Here is a 13,528-nt window from a genome sequence, read left to right on the forward strand (position 1 = left end):
CCGCCGTCCCCAGAGGTGCTGCCGCAGTCAGGTCGCGTCCCCAGCCTGGCCCCATGAGCCCCCAGGGCTGCCCTGAGACAAGCGCCAGGGAAGGGACCAAAGAGGACCGCGCAGCTCAGCCAGCGAGGGACAGAATCCTTCTGTGGGAAGAGACAACTTCAGGTTCATCCAACCCTTAACCCAGCGCTGCCAGGTCACCACTGAACCACGGCCCTCAGCACCACACCTCCAAGGCTTCGAACCCCGCCCAGGGCTGAGGACTCCACCACTGCCCCGGGCAGCAGCATTACATCAGGTCAGGCTTCCAGAGAGTTTTGTTCTGAGGGCTGCTTCTGCCCCACCACCCACCCTGCTGCACCAACGCCTCCCCTCGCTACGTCCATGGCCAGAAGTTGCAGTGCAGGATCAGTCCCAGCAGCCAGTAGGACAGGAAGAATCCCAGGAGGCATCTGCTGAGGGGGGTAATGAACCTATAGCTCAGCAGCAGCCTCACCAAGGGGTTTTCAGATGTCCCTCTCCCACAAGAACCAGGAGATGAAGCTAGAAGAAACTTCCCAGAGCGAGGTGCCATGGTTTGGTCGTCTGCTGCTTCACTCTGGAGCAAGGGTTCGTGTTCCTGAAGCAGGTGAGCACAGAACCAGTACAGGATGGGAGAGGAGGAGCCAAGGAACCGAGTCAGCACCTGAGGAAGGTGGGCAAGGATCAGGTCCAGCAGCGCCCAGCCCTGCTCCCGAGGCACGGAGGAGCCACCCGCTGGCTCTCACTGCTGGTGAAGGGGACAGGGGCACGGCCCCAGCACTTGTGACACTGAAACACCTCCCAGCTCCTCCTGCTCTCTGGTCTACACAGCCAAGTGGTCCCCAGGTGCTGGACAACTGTCACCACCTCACTGACATCCTTGTCACCATCCAGCTCAGCAGCTGGGTATGGGCAGCAGCTTCAGGGGAGATTTGAATGACACCATTCAGTTAGTTCTTACTGGGACCTCCAACCTTTGGTGCCACTCACTGTGTCCTGCAGAAGACCTGCACACTGGTCTGGGGACCAGTGACATGTGCTGGACCATTCTGCTGCCATCCATTAAGCTCAGCACAAATGACAACGACCCAGAACCCTCCTCCCCCAGCTCAGCTCAGGAGCAGGGCTTGGCCAGCCTGGCACACACCAAACACCACCCAGCACCTGCTGGACCCTTTGATCCCTGCCTCGGTGTCCCTGCCACACCCAGCACCTGGCACCCTCTCTGCAGGCTGAGCTGTGGGAGCCCCCTCTGGAAGAAGCTCCCAAGAAGGAAAGGGAAAGCTCTTGGGCTGCACCACCCTGTGCCACGCTGCCCCTGGGACAGCTTCAGGCTGCCCCTGTCCCTATCCCTGCTCCAGTGTGCTGCTGTGAAGCTCCTACCTGCACATGCATGCAGAAGAACCCAAACACCAGCAGGACCGTGGCATGCACCACGTAGACGAAGACAGCAGGGCAGCAAAACCCAGCTCTGGGCTTTTCCTCTTCGCTCTTCCTTCTCTCCAGACCGAGAGTCAGGCAGTGCCGCGGGTTCGCAGCGACGTAGGTCCAGGCAGCCCAGGAGCACAGGAGGGTGACAGGCAAAGCCAGCAGGAAGTTGGGTATCTGCCTGAGCTTGAAATACCTCAGAAAGCCCACGTCCCAGTAAGAGTCTTGGATGTAGGAATAGACCACGGGGAAGCGATGGGAGCACCAGGGGGGCTTCACCCCGCCCGGGGCTGCCAGGCGATAGCCTCTGTCCTGAGCCAGCTGCACCAGCGGCTGGGGAACGCTGGGCTCCGGGCCAGGGCCAGCCCCACAGAACCTCAGGTAGGCATAAAACTGAAACAGGGCAAAAGGCAGGAAAATGCCAGCACAGGCCAGAACTGCCGAGGACGCCAGGCTGAGGAGCTGCTTCCACAACGGAGGGAGCTGCCCTCGGGATCCCGGCCCCGCCTGCAGCCGGAGGGCAAAGCGCTGCCCGCGGGAGTAGAGGAGGAAGCCTGCGTTCAGCACCCCGTTGGCTCGCACCCCGGAGGCCAGGCAGAAGAGCATTCCGCTGTGCCAGCCGTGCCCCCGCTCCAGCTGCCACATGGCACCGAAGGCCAGGCAGGCGAACATGCTCTCCGAGTAGGCAGCGGCCAGGAACACGTTGGCAGGGCTGAGCGAGAAGAGCAGCGCGGCCAGGAATGCCACCCTGCGGCCCCGCAGCACGGCTCGGCCCAGCTGGTAGAGCGCAGCGGCGGCCAGCACGGAGCAGAGGGAGCTGAGCAGCGCCGCGGCCAGCAGCAGGAGGCTGCGAGTCCGCAGCAGGCGCCGCAGGGGCCACAGCAGCCCCCCGGCCGCGGCGCGCAGGCTCAGGGGGTAGAGCGGCAGGAAGGCGAAGTTGTGCTCGAACAGGTATCCGCGCTCCGCGATGAAGAGGAAATGCTCCGCGTCCCAGCGCGACAGACCCCCCAGCAGCCGCTCCACCACCGCGTCCCACGGGCCGGCCTCCGACAGCCGCGGCGGGCAGAAGGCGTCGGCGGCGTGATCCGGGATGAGGAGGTTAAAGAGAGCCTGGAGAGAGAAGAGAGGGTGGAAGGTCAGCAGAGATCCTCTTGGAACCCACCGAGAACTGCAAGCAGGAGAAATCCTGAGCTGCAAAGGGGACGAGGGAGAGGGAGGGGGAGAGAGAGGGCCCTAATGGCTCCAGCCTCCTCTCAGGGAGCTGTAGAGAGCAATGAGGTCTCCTCTCAGCCTCCTTTTCTTCAGGCTGAATGCCCACAGGTCCCTCAGCTGCTTCTCCCCATCCCTGTTCTCCAGAACTCCTCTCATCCCCTCTGCTGTCCATGAACAGCCTCCAGCCTGTGCTGCTGCCAGAGCAGCCTCCTGCACCAGCAGCGTGCAGGCAGGGGCACTGCAGCTTCACTGCCTGGATGCAGCCGGTCTGTGGTTCTCCAAAGGGTCTCTGGTCAAGCAGAACCAGCCAGCTCTTGGTGCCCAAGGCAATGCTGAAGGGAGGCCTTGGGGCAGCAGACAGCAGCCCTGGCAGCATCCTTGCCTTGGGAACTGGAGACTTGCCTGCAGCAGAAGGGTGACAGCTCTGCAGCGCAGCGCAAACCACACCACCTCCCGGAGGCAGGGGTCTTGCCAGCCCCACAGCTCCATTCTCAGCTTGAAAGTTGCCTCAGTAGGTCACTGCTGCCTGTGAGGCTCTTCCTCCAGCCTGGAAACCTGATAAAGAGAGAGCACAGACAGCAAGGTATTTGGGTGTTCAAGCAGCCTGTGGAGCTGGTGCCCAGGGACATGGTTTGGTGTTGACCCTGCAGTGCTGGCTCCAAGGTTGGGCTGGGTGAGCTTGGAGCTCTCCCTTCCAGCCAGACTCTGATTCTGTACTTCTGGTGTCAGCCATGTTTGTAAATCCATGGAATGGGTTGGATTAGAAACAATATTTAGAGGTCATCCAGTCCAACCCCCTGGAGCCAGCAGGGACATCCCAGGCCTCCCCTGACCCCTCCATGGATCACAGACATCATCCCCACTGCTCCAAGATCACCACCTGCAACTCTCCAGTGCTTTGGCAGGGGCCCAGCTCTCTGGAGGGAGGACATCTGCCCCTCAAGTGAGCTGCATATGCTGAGGTGGCTCCTGCCCACCTCCTCCCTGCAAACCTCACCTGCAGGACTGAAGCCTCTCTGTGGGGCCTTGCTGCTCTCTCTCTGTACATCCCAGATTTGAGGTTGTGGCACCAGCTATGAAAACCACTGGCCCAGAGCCACCAAGGGCAGGCAGTGGCTGCTCTGCAGCTCCCTGAGGTAACACAGCCCTGCTGCTGGCTCCCCAGCCACCGACTGCTGCTCAGCTGAGCACCAGGAGCCTCAAGGTAGGTCTCAGTGACACCACATCCTGCCCTGCTTCCCACCTGCGTCCTTCTAATCCAACACCTCAGATCCCCAAACCAAGCACCTAATGCCCCCCCCCCCCCCCCCAGGCCTCTTTTCTTCTTCCCATGTTACTGAGGGAAAGAAAAACAAAGCCAACCCCCAAAACCTGGCAGGTTTAAAAAACCATCAGAACTGCAGGAGGGAGCAGAAAGCAACTCATCAGCAAGGCAAAATCCAGCCCCAGAGAGGCTCATTTGTAGCTCCAGTCCCTAACCACAGGATTACTCTTCCTATTTAGCCAGATACAAAAGTTTGGGGGTTGCTCATATTCTCCTCTTGCTCCAGAGCATTCAGAGCCACAGACAAAGCAACTGGTGGGAGGCACATTCTCCTGCCTCACCAAGCTGTGCTGTTATTTTAAGCAGGGGATACTTCAGCCCCAGCTGTAAATTCTATTAAAGCTCTTTCACAGCTGCAGATCCAATTCAAGCACCAAGGAAAGAACACAAAAATAAATGGGGGGGGAGAAAAAAAAATCCTGGTGCTTTAAATATGGCTGGGGGAAAAAATAATGAAATAAAGCAGGGAGAAAGCCTCCTGAGAACGTGAATGTGCCAAGGCAGCTCCCAGCAAAGCAGCTGGAAAAAGCCTGCTCCTGTCACGAAGCAGCACACCTTGTAACAGCAGAGCTGCAGCCCACAGCCCTCCTCCGGGCAGGGAGAGAGATGCCAGAGCTGGGGTGGCTCTGAGAGGGGCACCTGCACGGGTGCAGGACCACCAAGAGGCAGAAGTGGCTTAAAAATATCTCAGCAGAGCACATGAATTTTCAACAGCATCCTTGGCCTGGATCAGCCACAGTGAGGCCAGCAGGAGCAGGGCAGGGATTGCCCCCCTGGACTGGGCACTGGTGAGGGCACACCTTGAGTCAGTTTTGGGCCACTCACAACAGCAATGAGGGGCTGGAGCAGGTCCAGAGAAGGGCAACCAAGCTGGGGAAGGGTCTGGAGGACAGGGCTGGGGAGGAGCAGCTGAGGGAGCTGGGGGGTGAGGCTGAAGGGAGACCTCATTGCTCTCTACAACTCCCTGAAAGGAGGCTGGAGCCAGGGGTGGGCTCTGCTCCCTAGTGTTAGGTGACAGAAGGAGAGGAAATAGCCTCAAGTAGCACCCAGAGAGGTTGAGGTTGGAGCTTAGGAAAAGTTTCTTTGCTGCAAGAGTGGTCAGGGACTGGCACAGGCTGCCCAGGGAGGTGGTGGAGTCCCCATCCTTGGGGGTGTTCAAGAAAGTGTGGCCATGGCACCTGGGGCCAGGGCCGGGTGGCCGTGGTGGTGCTGGGCTGATGCCTGTGCTGGATGCTCTCAGAGAGCTTTTCCAGCCGAGACCATTCTCGGACTCTGTGAACTCTCAGCGTCTCCCCCCCCGCGGTCCGCCCTTCCCTTTGCTCGCCGACACAAACGGAGCTCTGGAAAAGGGCTGCGAGTGCAGGCAGCGAACGAGGATGGCAACGGCAGCAGGATGCGGCCAGGGCCGCTCGGTGCAGCGGGGGCCGGTGACCACCCGGTGGCAGCAGGAGCTCGCCACGGAGCCTTCTCCTCGCCCGGGTACCGGCTCCGAGCTGGGGCACGGGCTGGGGACTCCCACTCTGCTCCTGCTGCTTCTTTCGGTGGGCACCTGATGTTTGAATGGGCCGAGAGGGGATCGTGTCCCCTCACTTCGGGGACAAACAGGCAGGGGATCTGCTGAGGGGATGGACTGAAAACGTCACTGAATGGTTTGGGTGCGAAGGGAGCTTCGGAGCTCATCCATCCCAACCCCCTGCAGCCAGCAGGGACATCCCCAACCAGTGAGCAGGCTGCTCAGAGCCCCAGACAGCCTGACCTGGGATGGTGCCAGCCAGGGGGCAGCTGCCCCCTCTCTGGGCAGCCTGGGCCAGGCTCTCCCCAGCTCGGTGTGAAAACCTCCTTCCTTCCTTCCCTCCTTCCTCCCTTCCTTCTCTCCAGTCTGAATCTCTTTAACTTCAAACCATCGCCCCCGCGGTGCTCGCCAGGGGGCTTCTGGCGGGGCTGTCCTCAGCCGTTTCTCCCCGGGTGGATGCTGCAGGCCACGCGGGACCGACCCGCGCGGGGAGCACGGAAGGGCTCCCCCCGGGCAGCCGGTCGGGGAAGCGAAGCCAGCCCCCAGCCGGCGCCCGTCCTGCCCTCGCCGCAGGAGGGTCCTTGGGCTGCGCTCCGCCGCCAGCCCCGGGCGGGACCCCCTGGGCCGAGGCCTGCGGCCGCTCGAGCCCTGCCGGCTCTCGCTGTGCCCCCGGGGCCAGGGCTCGGGACACCGACCAGGCCCCCACAGCCCCCACCCCGGCCTGGCCGCGGCCCCTCCTCGGGGCGGGGGTCTTGGGGGGCGGGGCCCCGGTGCAGGGAGGGGGCGGGGCACGTCCCAGCTCCTCCCCCCCGCGGCTCGCGCGCGGCCCCGCCCCTCCCCCACCTGAGCGCCCCGCGCGCGGCTCCCGCGCCGGCTCCATCCCGCCGTCATCGCCCCGCCCCCCGCGCTCACGTCCGGCCGCGCCTGTTCCGGCGCTGCGCGCGCGGCCGCGTCACGTGGCGGCCCGGGGTGTGGGGGGAGGGCCGGGCGGCGCCATCTTTGTTTGGGGCGGGCGGAGGCGCTCGTGGGCTCCCGGCCCAGCCCCGGCCCGAGCCCTGCTGCGGCGCTTCCCGCCCAGCCTCGGAGCTCCACACTGACCTGCGGCCGCCCGCGGGGTGCTGCTCCCTGCCGCCCCGGCCCCGGCCCCGGGCTGCCTCCTGCGCCCAGCCTCCTCCGGGCAGCCGCCAGCCAGGCAGGGCCCGCGCGGCCGAGTCAGGCCCAGTCGAGGCGGAGACGCTGAGGAGCAGCAGGACCTGCGCAAGGCAGCAGCAGCCCTTGCCCAGAGCCAGCTGCTTCTGGAGCTGCACCAAGGCAAACCCCGAGCGAAGCTGCTCGGCAGCTGCGGGAGGGCACAGACTCAACAAGACTCTTGCCAGAACACATTAAGCAACTTCACAATAGGCTGGGAAGAAGTGTCAGTTATTACATTAATTACTTGCTATTACACGGGGGGAGGGGACAGGTTTCCCCCGGGATCTCCTCCACCTGATGACAGAGACCAAACCCTGCTCATGCCAGGCTTAACCACAGCACAAACCAGTGCCGGCATGGCACTGCCTGGGCAAAGAGAGCAGCAGCACCTGGCACTCCGTGGCATCAACATGACCTTGCCCACTGCAGGAACGACTGAGAAACTCTCACTGCCAGCCGAGTCTTCAAGGGAGGCTCCCTGGGTGCTTTTAAAGAGCTCTGCCTTGGGAAGAGCTCAGGCTTGCTCCTTTGCTGGCGGAAGTGGGAAGGGATGGAGGGGGCAGAGGTGTGGGGGTTAAGGAACGCCTGACGGAAAGCTTTGGGTAGGAATCAGGTCAAAGCGCCAAGGATTTGCATTCTGGGCAGCCCAGCCCAGCTCAGGCTCAGGTATGGCGCTCGCAATGGTCGCTAATTACGAGCTGTGAACGCTGCTTGTTCTCATTTTACTGATTTCTCATCCATGCTGGTTCTCTTCTAACCGTTTCAGAAGCGCCAGAGGTGGAGGTGTCTGTGGCCAGGCAAGCGCTGGGGGAGCCAAATCGCCCCCCTCAGACCCACTGCTTGTACAAACGGTGGCAGAATGGGTAGTTAGCAGCACTTCTGCCTCTTCTCTCCCTCCCCAGTGCAGCATTTGCTTGCGATTCAATCCACCCTAATGTGAACACAGAGGCTGCACAAAAGCTGCTCGCATTCCTTTCTTCAGCCTTGCTGCTCAGGTCCTCTCTGTTCACAAAAGAAAAAAGAAGTTAATTTTTTTACATGAATTCAACCAGAGTGAAACAAAGCTCCTGGAGAACAGAACTGAAGGCTCAGAGAAGTTTGGCTTAAATCGACAGCAGCGAGGTCCAGCAGCATTCTTCACTCACAACTTGGGACTGGAAAGCCAAGGAAGCTCAGCACCATTCCTGCCTCTCACAAACCCCATCCTAAGGCCTCTCCTCTTGCTGAGGAAGCTCAGCACCATTCCTGCCTCTCACAAACCCCATCCTAAGGCCTCTCCTCTTGCTGAGGAAGCTCAGCACCATTCCTGCCTCTCACAAACCCCATCCTAAAGCCTCTCCTCCTGCTGAGGAGCTCCTTCACATCCTGCTGCTAAACAGAAGAGTCAACCTGATTCTGACTTCCAGGGATCTGAAGTTTAAGGACTACAGCTAAGGGCAGGCTCTGGGAAGTTGGAGCTTGCTGGAAGGGCAGTGGCATAACCCAGGTGATGCCGTGAACTATTTGCCTTTAAGAAAGCTTCCCCTTTAAGGAGCTCCTCTGCTCAGCTGAGCTCAGTGCAGCCCTGGCTGGCCTGCTTCTATTATCATTCGAGGATAAAGCTTCAGGCTAAATAAAAACCTCATTTACTGGGGCCTGGAAAAGTGCAGATTTTCATACAAAGAGCCTGAACCTTGGCCCTTTGCTGAAGGGCATCAGAAAACCTCCTCCTGTGCTGCAGGACGTCAGGAGCCCACGGCACAGCTCCAAGGAAATGTGAAAGACGGCAGGGGGATGAAAATGCTGAACGGGAGCTGCCTCCCTTCTGAGCCTTCCTCGCCCTCTGAACTGCTCTGCCACAGCTTCACCTCAGCCTCTCCTAGCCAGCTGCAGCCCTAAGCCAAAGCACCACTGGGACAAGGCAAAGGGAAAGCCAAGCAGAGCCCACGGCTCGGGGGTCTCTCCAGAGCGAGCCAAGACGCTGCCACGCCCGGGCGGCGCAGGACCTCCGAGGTCTCTGTGCTGTGTTAGGAAGGAGCTGACCTGCATCATCATCATCATCATCATCATCCTCCTCACCACCACCACCACACCAAGAGGCCCTGACAGCACTGCAGCCCCCTCCCCGCTCTGCTAACAAAAAAAACCCTTACAAACATCTTACCAAGATTTAATGTACATTTATTCTTAACACGTGGAACATATAGTATAAAGATTTCATACTGAATAAATGAGAATTCATTAAGCCAAAAAAGGAAAAAAAGGGAGGAATTTACATCAAGTTTTTGTGTTGGGTTGGGGTTTGGTTTGGTTTGGTGTTGGTTTGTTGTTTTTTTTTGTGGGTTTTTTGTGTTTTTGTTTTGTTTTGTTTTTTTTAGCTACATCGTCTGAAATACAAAGATGCAGAATTCAGCACTGAGAAAGGACCCCAACTGAAACAAAACAGCAAATCAAATCTCAACCAAAATTAATGATAAAAAAAAAAAAAGCCTCAAATTGTTGTTTCTTCCCTCAGGAAACTTCCAACTGAACCTTAGGACTCCTTTTTTGTTTGTTTTTTTTTTTCCCCCCTCACCCCTCGAGTAGAAGGAAAAAAATGAAAAAAAAAAAAAACCCCCAAAAAAAACCAAACCCCAAAAGAGAAATAAAAAATAAACCTACAAATAACCCCCAAAGCCCCCCAAAAACCCCAGGAAAAATAATAATAACCTCTCGGGGGGTTGGCTGCTGAGCCAGCAAGGACTTTATACACAGAGAGCTGTACAGCATCCTCCGGCGGGGCGCGGCTGGCAAGAGATTAAATAACTGCGTCTCGCTTTCGCAGGTCATCAACTCGGAACTGTCGGACGAGGCAGGGGGCTGGGGGCAGGGGGCTGGGGCAGGGCCGGGGGGGGGATGTGCAATGTACAACGTCAGAGATATGTACACGGGAGGGGGGGGGAGGGAGGGGGGGGAGCAGCGCCCAGGGCTGCGGCTAAAGGTTAAAACCAGTTCTAAAGAGGTGATCTCGGGGTTATCCGTACAATCAAGGAGGAAGAGAGAGAGGTCAGGGTGTTGTAGGTTCACACATGATCCTTTGGGGGGAAGCCTTTGTCTTGCTGCTGTTGCCTTTTTTTTTTTGTCTTTTTTTTTCTCCTTTTTTTTTTGTTTTTTTTTTTTAATTTCTCCTCGAAGTTAAAACTAAAAAACTTTTAAAAACTACAGCTCGCTGCTGAGCCTCCTCTGTCCTGGTGCCTTCTGGCTCCTCTTTGCCTTTCTTTCTGTCTTTTGTTTGTTTATTTTTCCTTTCTTTCCTCCATTTTATTTATTTATTTCCCATTTTATTGCATTTCTTTTCCTCTCCTTTTTGCTTCCGTGTCAGACATCGTTACAGCAAAGGGGTCGACAGCTGCGGGTGTACAGTACACGAAGCTCTCTCTAAACCAAGCTACTGCACACACGAGGCCCTCCCTGGGCCCAGGGCTGTTCACAACTTGGGGGGGTGGGGGGGGGGGAGGGGGGGTGGGGGGGGTTAAGAACTTCTCGGCTCCTGCAGGGTTTGTGAAGGTACAAAGGACATAAACCACAGCAGAGTTCAGCAGTTGCTTTGTGTTTGGGTTTTGTGTGTGTGTCCTTCAGGAGTTCTACCGCTGCGGGCAGCTGGGGAGGGGCTGCCTGGCGGGGGGAGGGCACAGCCAAGTCGCCTCTTGGGTTGGGTGGGTTTTGTTTTTGTTTGTTTTTCCCCAAACTCACTGTAAACAAACAGCAACTTTGGTTAACAGAAAAACAGAAAAGTGATTTAAAAAAGGAAAAAAAAAAAAAAAAAAAAGTCTTCTCTGTAGACAGAACTTTTGTCTCCTTTAATAAGGGATTCAGGACAAGGGGGGGAGGGGGGCGGGGGACACAGCTTGCCCCCCGAGGGGAGAAGCAGGACAGCGCAGGGCAGACAGTGGATTCTGAGGTGGTTTTGCATAAATAAAGGGCAACAGTCAGTTCCTAAGGGCTCCACTCACGCACACGCACACGGGGGCTGGGATCCCACAGCTGTCATGACTGGCCAACCAGAAACAGTACGTCACAGATCACTTGTGAAACCAAGGAGTTCATCAGGGGCGACACCGAGATGTCCAACAGCCGCGACTCGTACAAGGTGAACTCCGAGTGGTTCTCGTCCACCTTGGCCAGGGCCAGCAGCGCCCGGGCGGCTCTGCGCATCATGTCCACGCTGGTCGACTCGAAGGGAGGGCTCTGCATGTGCAGCAGGCTGGCCTGGCTCTGCTGGAACTGCGTGGCCGCCAGGCTGTCCTCCAGGAAGCCCAGCAGGTTGCCGATGCTGCCCTTCTGCACGGCGATGGCTCTGGCCGCCAGGCTGTCCCCCTGCGCCAGGTTGGCCAGCAGCACCACGGCCATCTCCCGGCACACGGGGTTCTTTCTGTCACTGAGGAACCGCACCAGGGTGCTGTACAGCTTCTCCAGGCGGCTGAACGGGGGGGTGGCCAGGATCAGATCCACGTTGTTGTCCTGGATGCTGAGCTTGCTGAGCGTTTCCAAAACCAGTCTCTGGGGGGAGAGGACCGCGTTGGGCCCCAGCGTCGGGAAGGGATCCTGGGCCTCCGCGGACGGACACACTGCCCAGTGGAGGAGTCCATCCAGGATAGGCAAACAGATGCTTTCCGGGTAGGGGGAGAGGTCCAGCTGGCCAGAAATGTTGGCCAAGGTGACCAGCGTGTTCTCGCGCAGCATCTCCAAGCAGTCCCACCACCACTCCACCTTGTTGCAGCTCACCCCTTGGTCCTGCTCCTCCTCCTTCTCGTAGGTCAGGGGCGCCTGCTTGCGCTCTGGGTGCTTGTGGTGTAAGAGGATCAACTTGCCCAGGATCAGCAGCAGCCCAGGGTGTTTGGACATCTCAAAGTCATTGCCTGGCACGAACGACAAACTCCTGATGATGTTGGAGACGCAGATGCAGCGCTTTGCCAGGGAGTCCTGCCAGTCCAGGAGGGTGCAGAGGGGCGTCTCGTCCTTACTGTGAGGTTCATCCTCCAGAATTTTGATGTTTCTGTGGCTCTGGGCTGGGCTAATGCCAAAGGGAAACTTGCTGCTTTCCTTTGCCGCCTCCAGAGGTTTGACCTCTTCCTCCTCCCCGGCCAGGGCACCCGGGCGTGCCGACAGCATGTCGTCCATGGTGGCAGTGATCCTCTTCTCCGAGGAGCCGTCGGAGGGAGGAGCCTCTCCTTCCCTAGTGCTGGGGTGGCTGTCGGCTGCTGACCGTTTCCTCAGGCCCGAGGGGCAGGAAGCTCTTTTGTGAGTCCCAGGCAGCTCTGCCTTGCTCTCGAAGTGTGTCTGGATGTGCTCGGTGGTGTCGCCGCCGCCGATCCGCCAGTGCAGGAGGCCGCTCTCGAACTCCTGCACCCGCCCCAGCTTGTCCGAGTAGTCCACCACGAAGGGGTCGTTCTTCTGCACCACCTTCACTGGCAGCTTGTCAAACTTGCTTGCCAGTTTCTCCTCGCTGCTCTCCAGAGGTACTTTGTCCTTGCCTGCAAACGCAGCCTCCTCCTCTTCCTCGTCCTCCTCCTCCTCCTCCTCGCAGTTCAGGCTCCGTGGATCATCCTCCTCCTCCTCCCCTTCTTCGTGAGAGGAAGCTGAAGATTTGCAGAACCTTTCAGGATCTAATAGTGTTCTTTGCCCTGGGTCTCCCACCTCATACTCCTTCAGGATTCCGAAGATCTCGATCAGGCAGCGCCGGAAATACTCCACCAAGAGTTCCAGCAAGCCTGGGAGCTACGAGGGAGGAGAAAAGCAGGAGGGGAAGGAAGGGAACAGTGATCAGAAAACAACTTTAGGCCCAGGCTGGGAAAGCAGAGCACGATAAAGGGCTGGGAATTTCAGCAGTGCTGTTCAGTAGTGGATTCTTAATGCTGGCAATAAGCTCTTTGCAGAGCTTTCCACCCTCTGAGAGCAGGACCCAAGCCAAGCCCCGGTGCTGGCTGGCAGTGCCCAGAGCACCCCCAGACCTGTGCAAACACACAGGGAGGAGAAGGGCAGCACTCAGCAAAACAGCCTCAACAGCACTGCTGAGCAGCTTTTACTACAGCCATGGAGGCAAAGGCTGAGCCTCAGGATGGACATCCCCGAGGGCAGAGCCAGGGGTGAAGGCAAACCATCAGCACCCAAAGCCACCAGCAGCCTCCAGCCTTTCACTCTCGCTGCAAAGTCCATTGTGGCCTCCCCACCATCACTCACTTCCTCTGCTCCAGAGGCACTACAGAGAGGAGAACACACAGGCCTGGACCCCAACAAATGTATCAGGCCAGTGAGTAACCAGCACAGGGACCCAGTCCCCAGGTTCTCTTCTGTCCTGGTGTGCTCCACAGGGATGCTGAGGAGCCTGGCCCCACAAGGGCAGGAGCTGCTCGGTGCTCTCTCGCTGACAGAAACCCTACAGAACGACCTGCAGCAGGAAGCATCTGCCCCCACCTGGCTGAGGTTGAAGGTCATGATGCTGTTGTCATCATAGAGCAGGATGTTTATGGTATCTAAGGCCCACGTGCTTTCAGCCAGCAGCCCGGACTTCAGAGACATCATCACTCTCCAGGCCTCAGGAGTTCCTGGAACATAAACACAAGAGATTCCCAGCTCCTGCACTTGGAAAACAAGGCAGGAGACTTGGCACTGCTTTTTGGACCCAGGAAGAGCAGAGATGATGCATGGAGCATCATTCTCTCCCCAGACAATGCCAAAATGATGTCTGAAACCACAGCAAGCATCTGCAACAGGTTGCCCAGGGAGGCTGTGGATGTCCCCTCCCTGGAGGTGTTCATGTTGGATGAGGCCTTGAGCAGCCTGGGCTGGTGGGAGGTGTCCCTGCCCGTGGCAGGGGGTTGGAA

The 13,528-nt window shown here is 58.4% G+C and overlaps 2 protein-coding genes across 3 annotated transcripts in view; both read right to left on the minus strand.

Moving 5' to 3' along the window:
* Positions 1-122: 122 nt before the first annotated feature.
* On the minus strand, positions 123-3,183 carry PIGV (phosphatidylinositol glycan anchor biosynthesis class V). Its single transcript, XM_054170726.1, has 3 exons — positions 3,061-3,183; positions 1,402-2,556; positions 123-682 (listed from the first exon to the last, which is right to left on the minus strand). The coding sequence occupies exons 1-3, from the start codon at positions 3,145-3,147 to the stop codon at positions 374-376; spliced, it is 1,551 nt and encodes a 516-aa protein (XP_054026701.1). The 5' UTR covers positions 3,148-3,183; the 3' UTR covers positions 123-373.
* A 7,156-nt stretch (positions 3,184-10,339) lies between these two features.
* Positions 10,340-13,528, minus strand: part of ARID1A (AT-rich interaction domain 1A) — a 57,302-nt gene continuing 54,113 nt past the window's right edge. For both annotated transcript variants that reach the window (XM_054170340.1, XM_054170339.1), the window contains exons 19-20: positions 13,119-13,249; positions 10,340-12,422 (exon numbers count right to left, since the gene is read on the minus strand). In XM_054170340.1, coding sequence (XP_054026315.1) covers positions 10,692-12,422; positions 13,119-13,249 — 1,862 coding nt within the window. In that variant the 3' untranslated portion in view covers positions 10,340-10,691. The remainder of the gene's footprint in view (positions 12,423-13,118; positions 13,250-13,528) is intronic.

Source organism: Dryobates pubescens, chromosome 20 (assembly GCF_014839835.1).
Source record: "Dryobates pubescens isolate bDryPub1 chromosome 20, bDryPub1.pri, whole genome shotgun sequence".
NCBI lineage: Eukaryota > Metazoa > Chordata > Aves > Piciformes > Picidae > Dryobates > Dryobates pubescens.

Bases quoted from the DNA above. Each gene is read 5' to 3' on its own strand.
- PIGV (XM_054170726.1), bottom strand. From the start codon at position 3,147: ATGGAGCTGTGGGGCTGGCAAGACCCCTGCCTCCGGGAGGTGGTGTGG. The intron at 2,557-3,060 runs GCAAGTCTCCAG...TTCTCTCTCCAG, and splicing joins CTGTCACCCTTCTGCTGCAG to GCTCTCTTTAACCTCCTCAT. The intron at 683-1,401 runs GTAGGAGCTTCA...CACCTTCCTCAG, and splicing joins TCTTCTGCATGCATGTGCAG to GTGCTGACTCGGTTCCTTGG.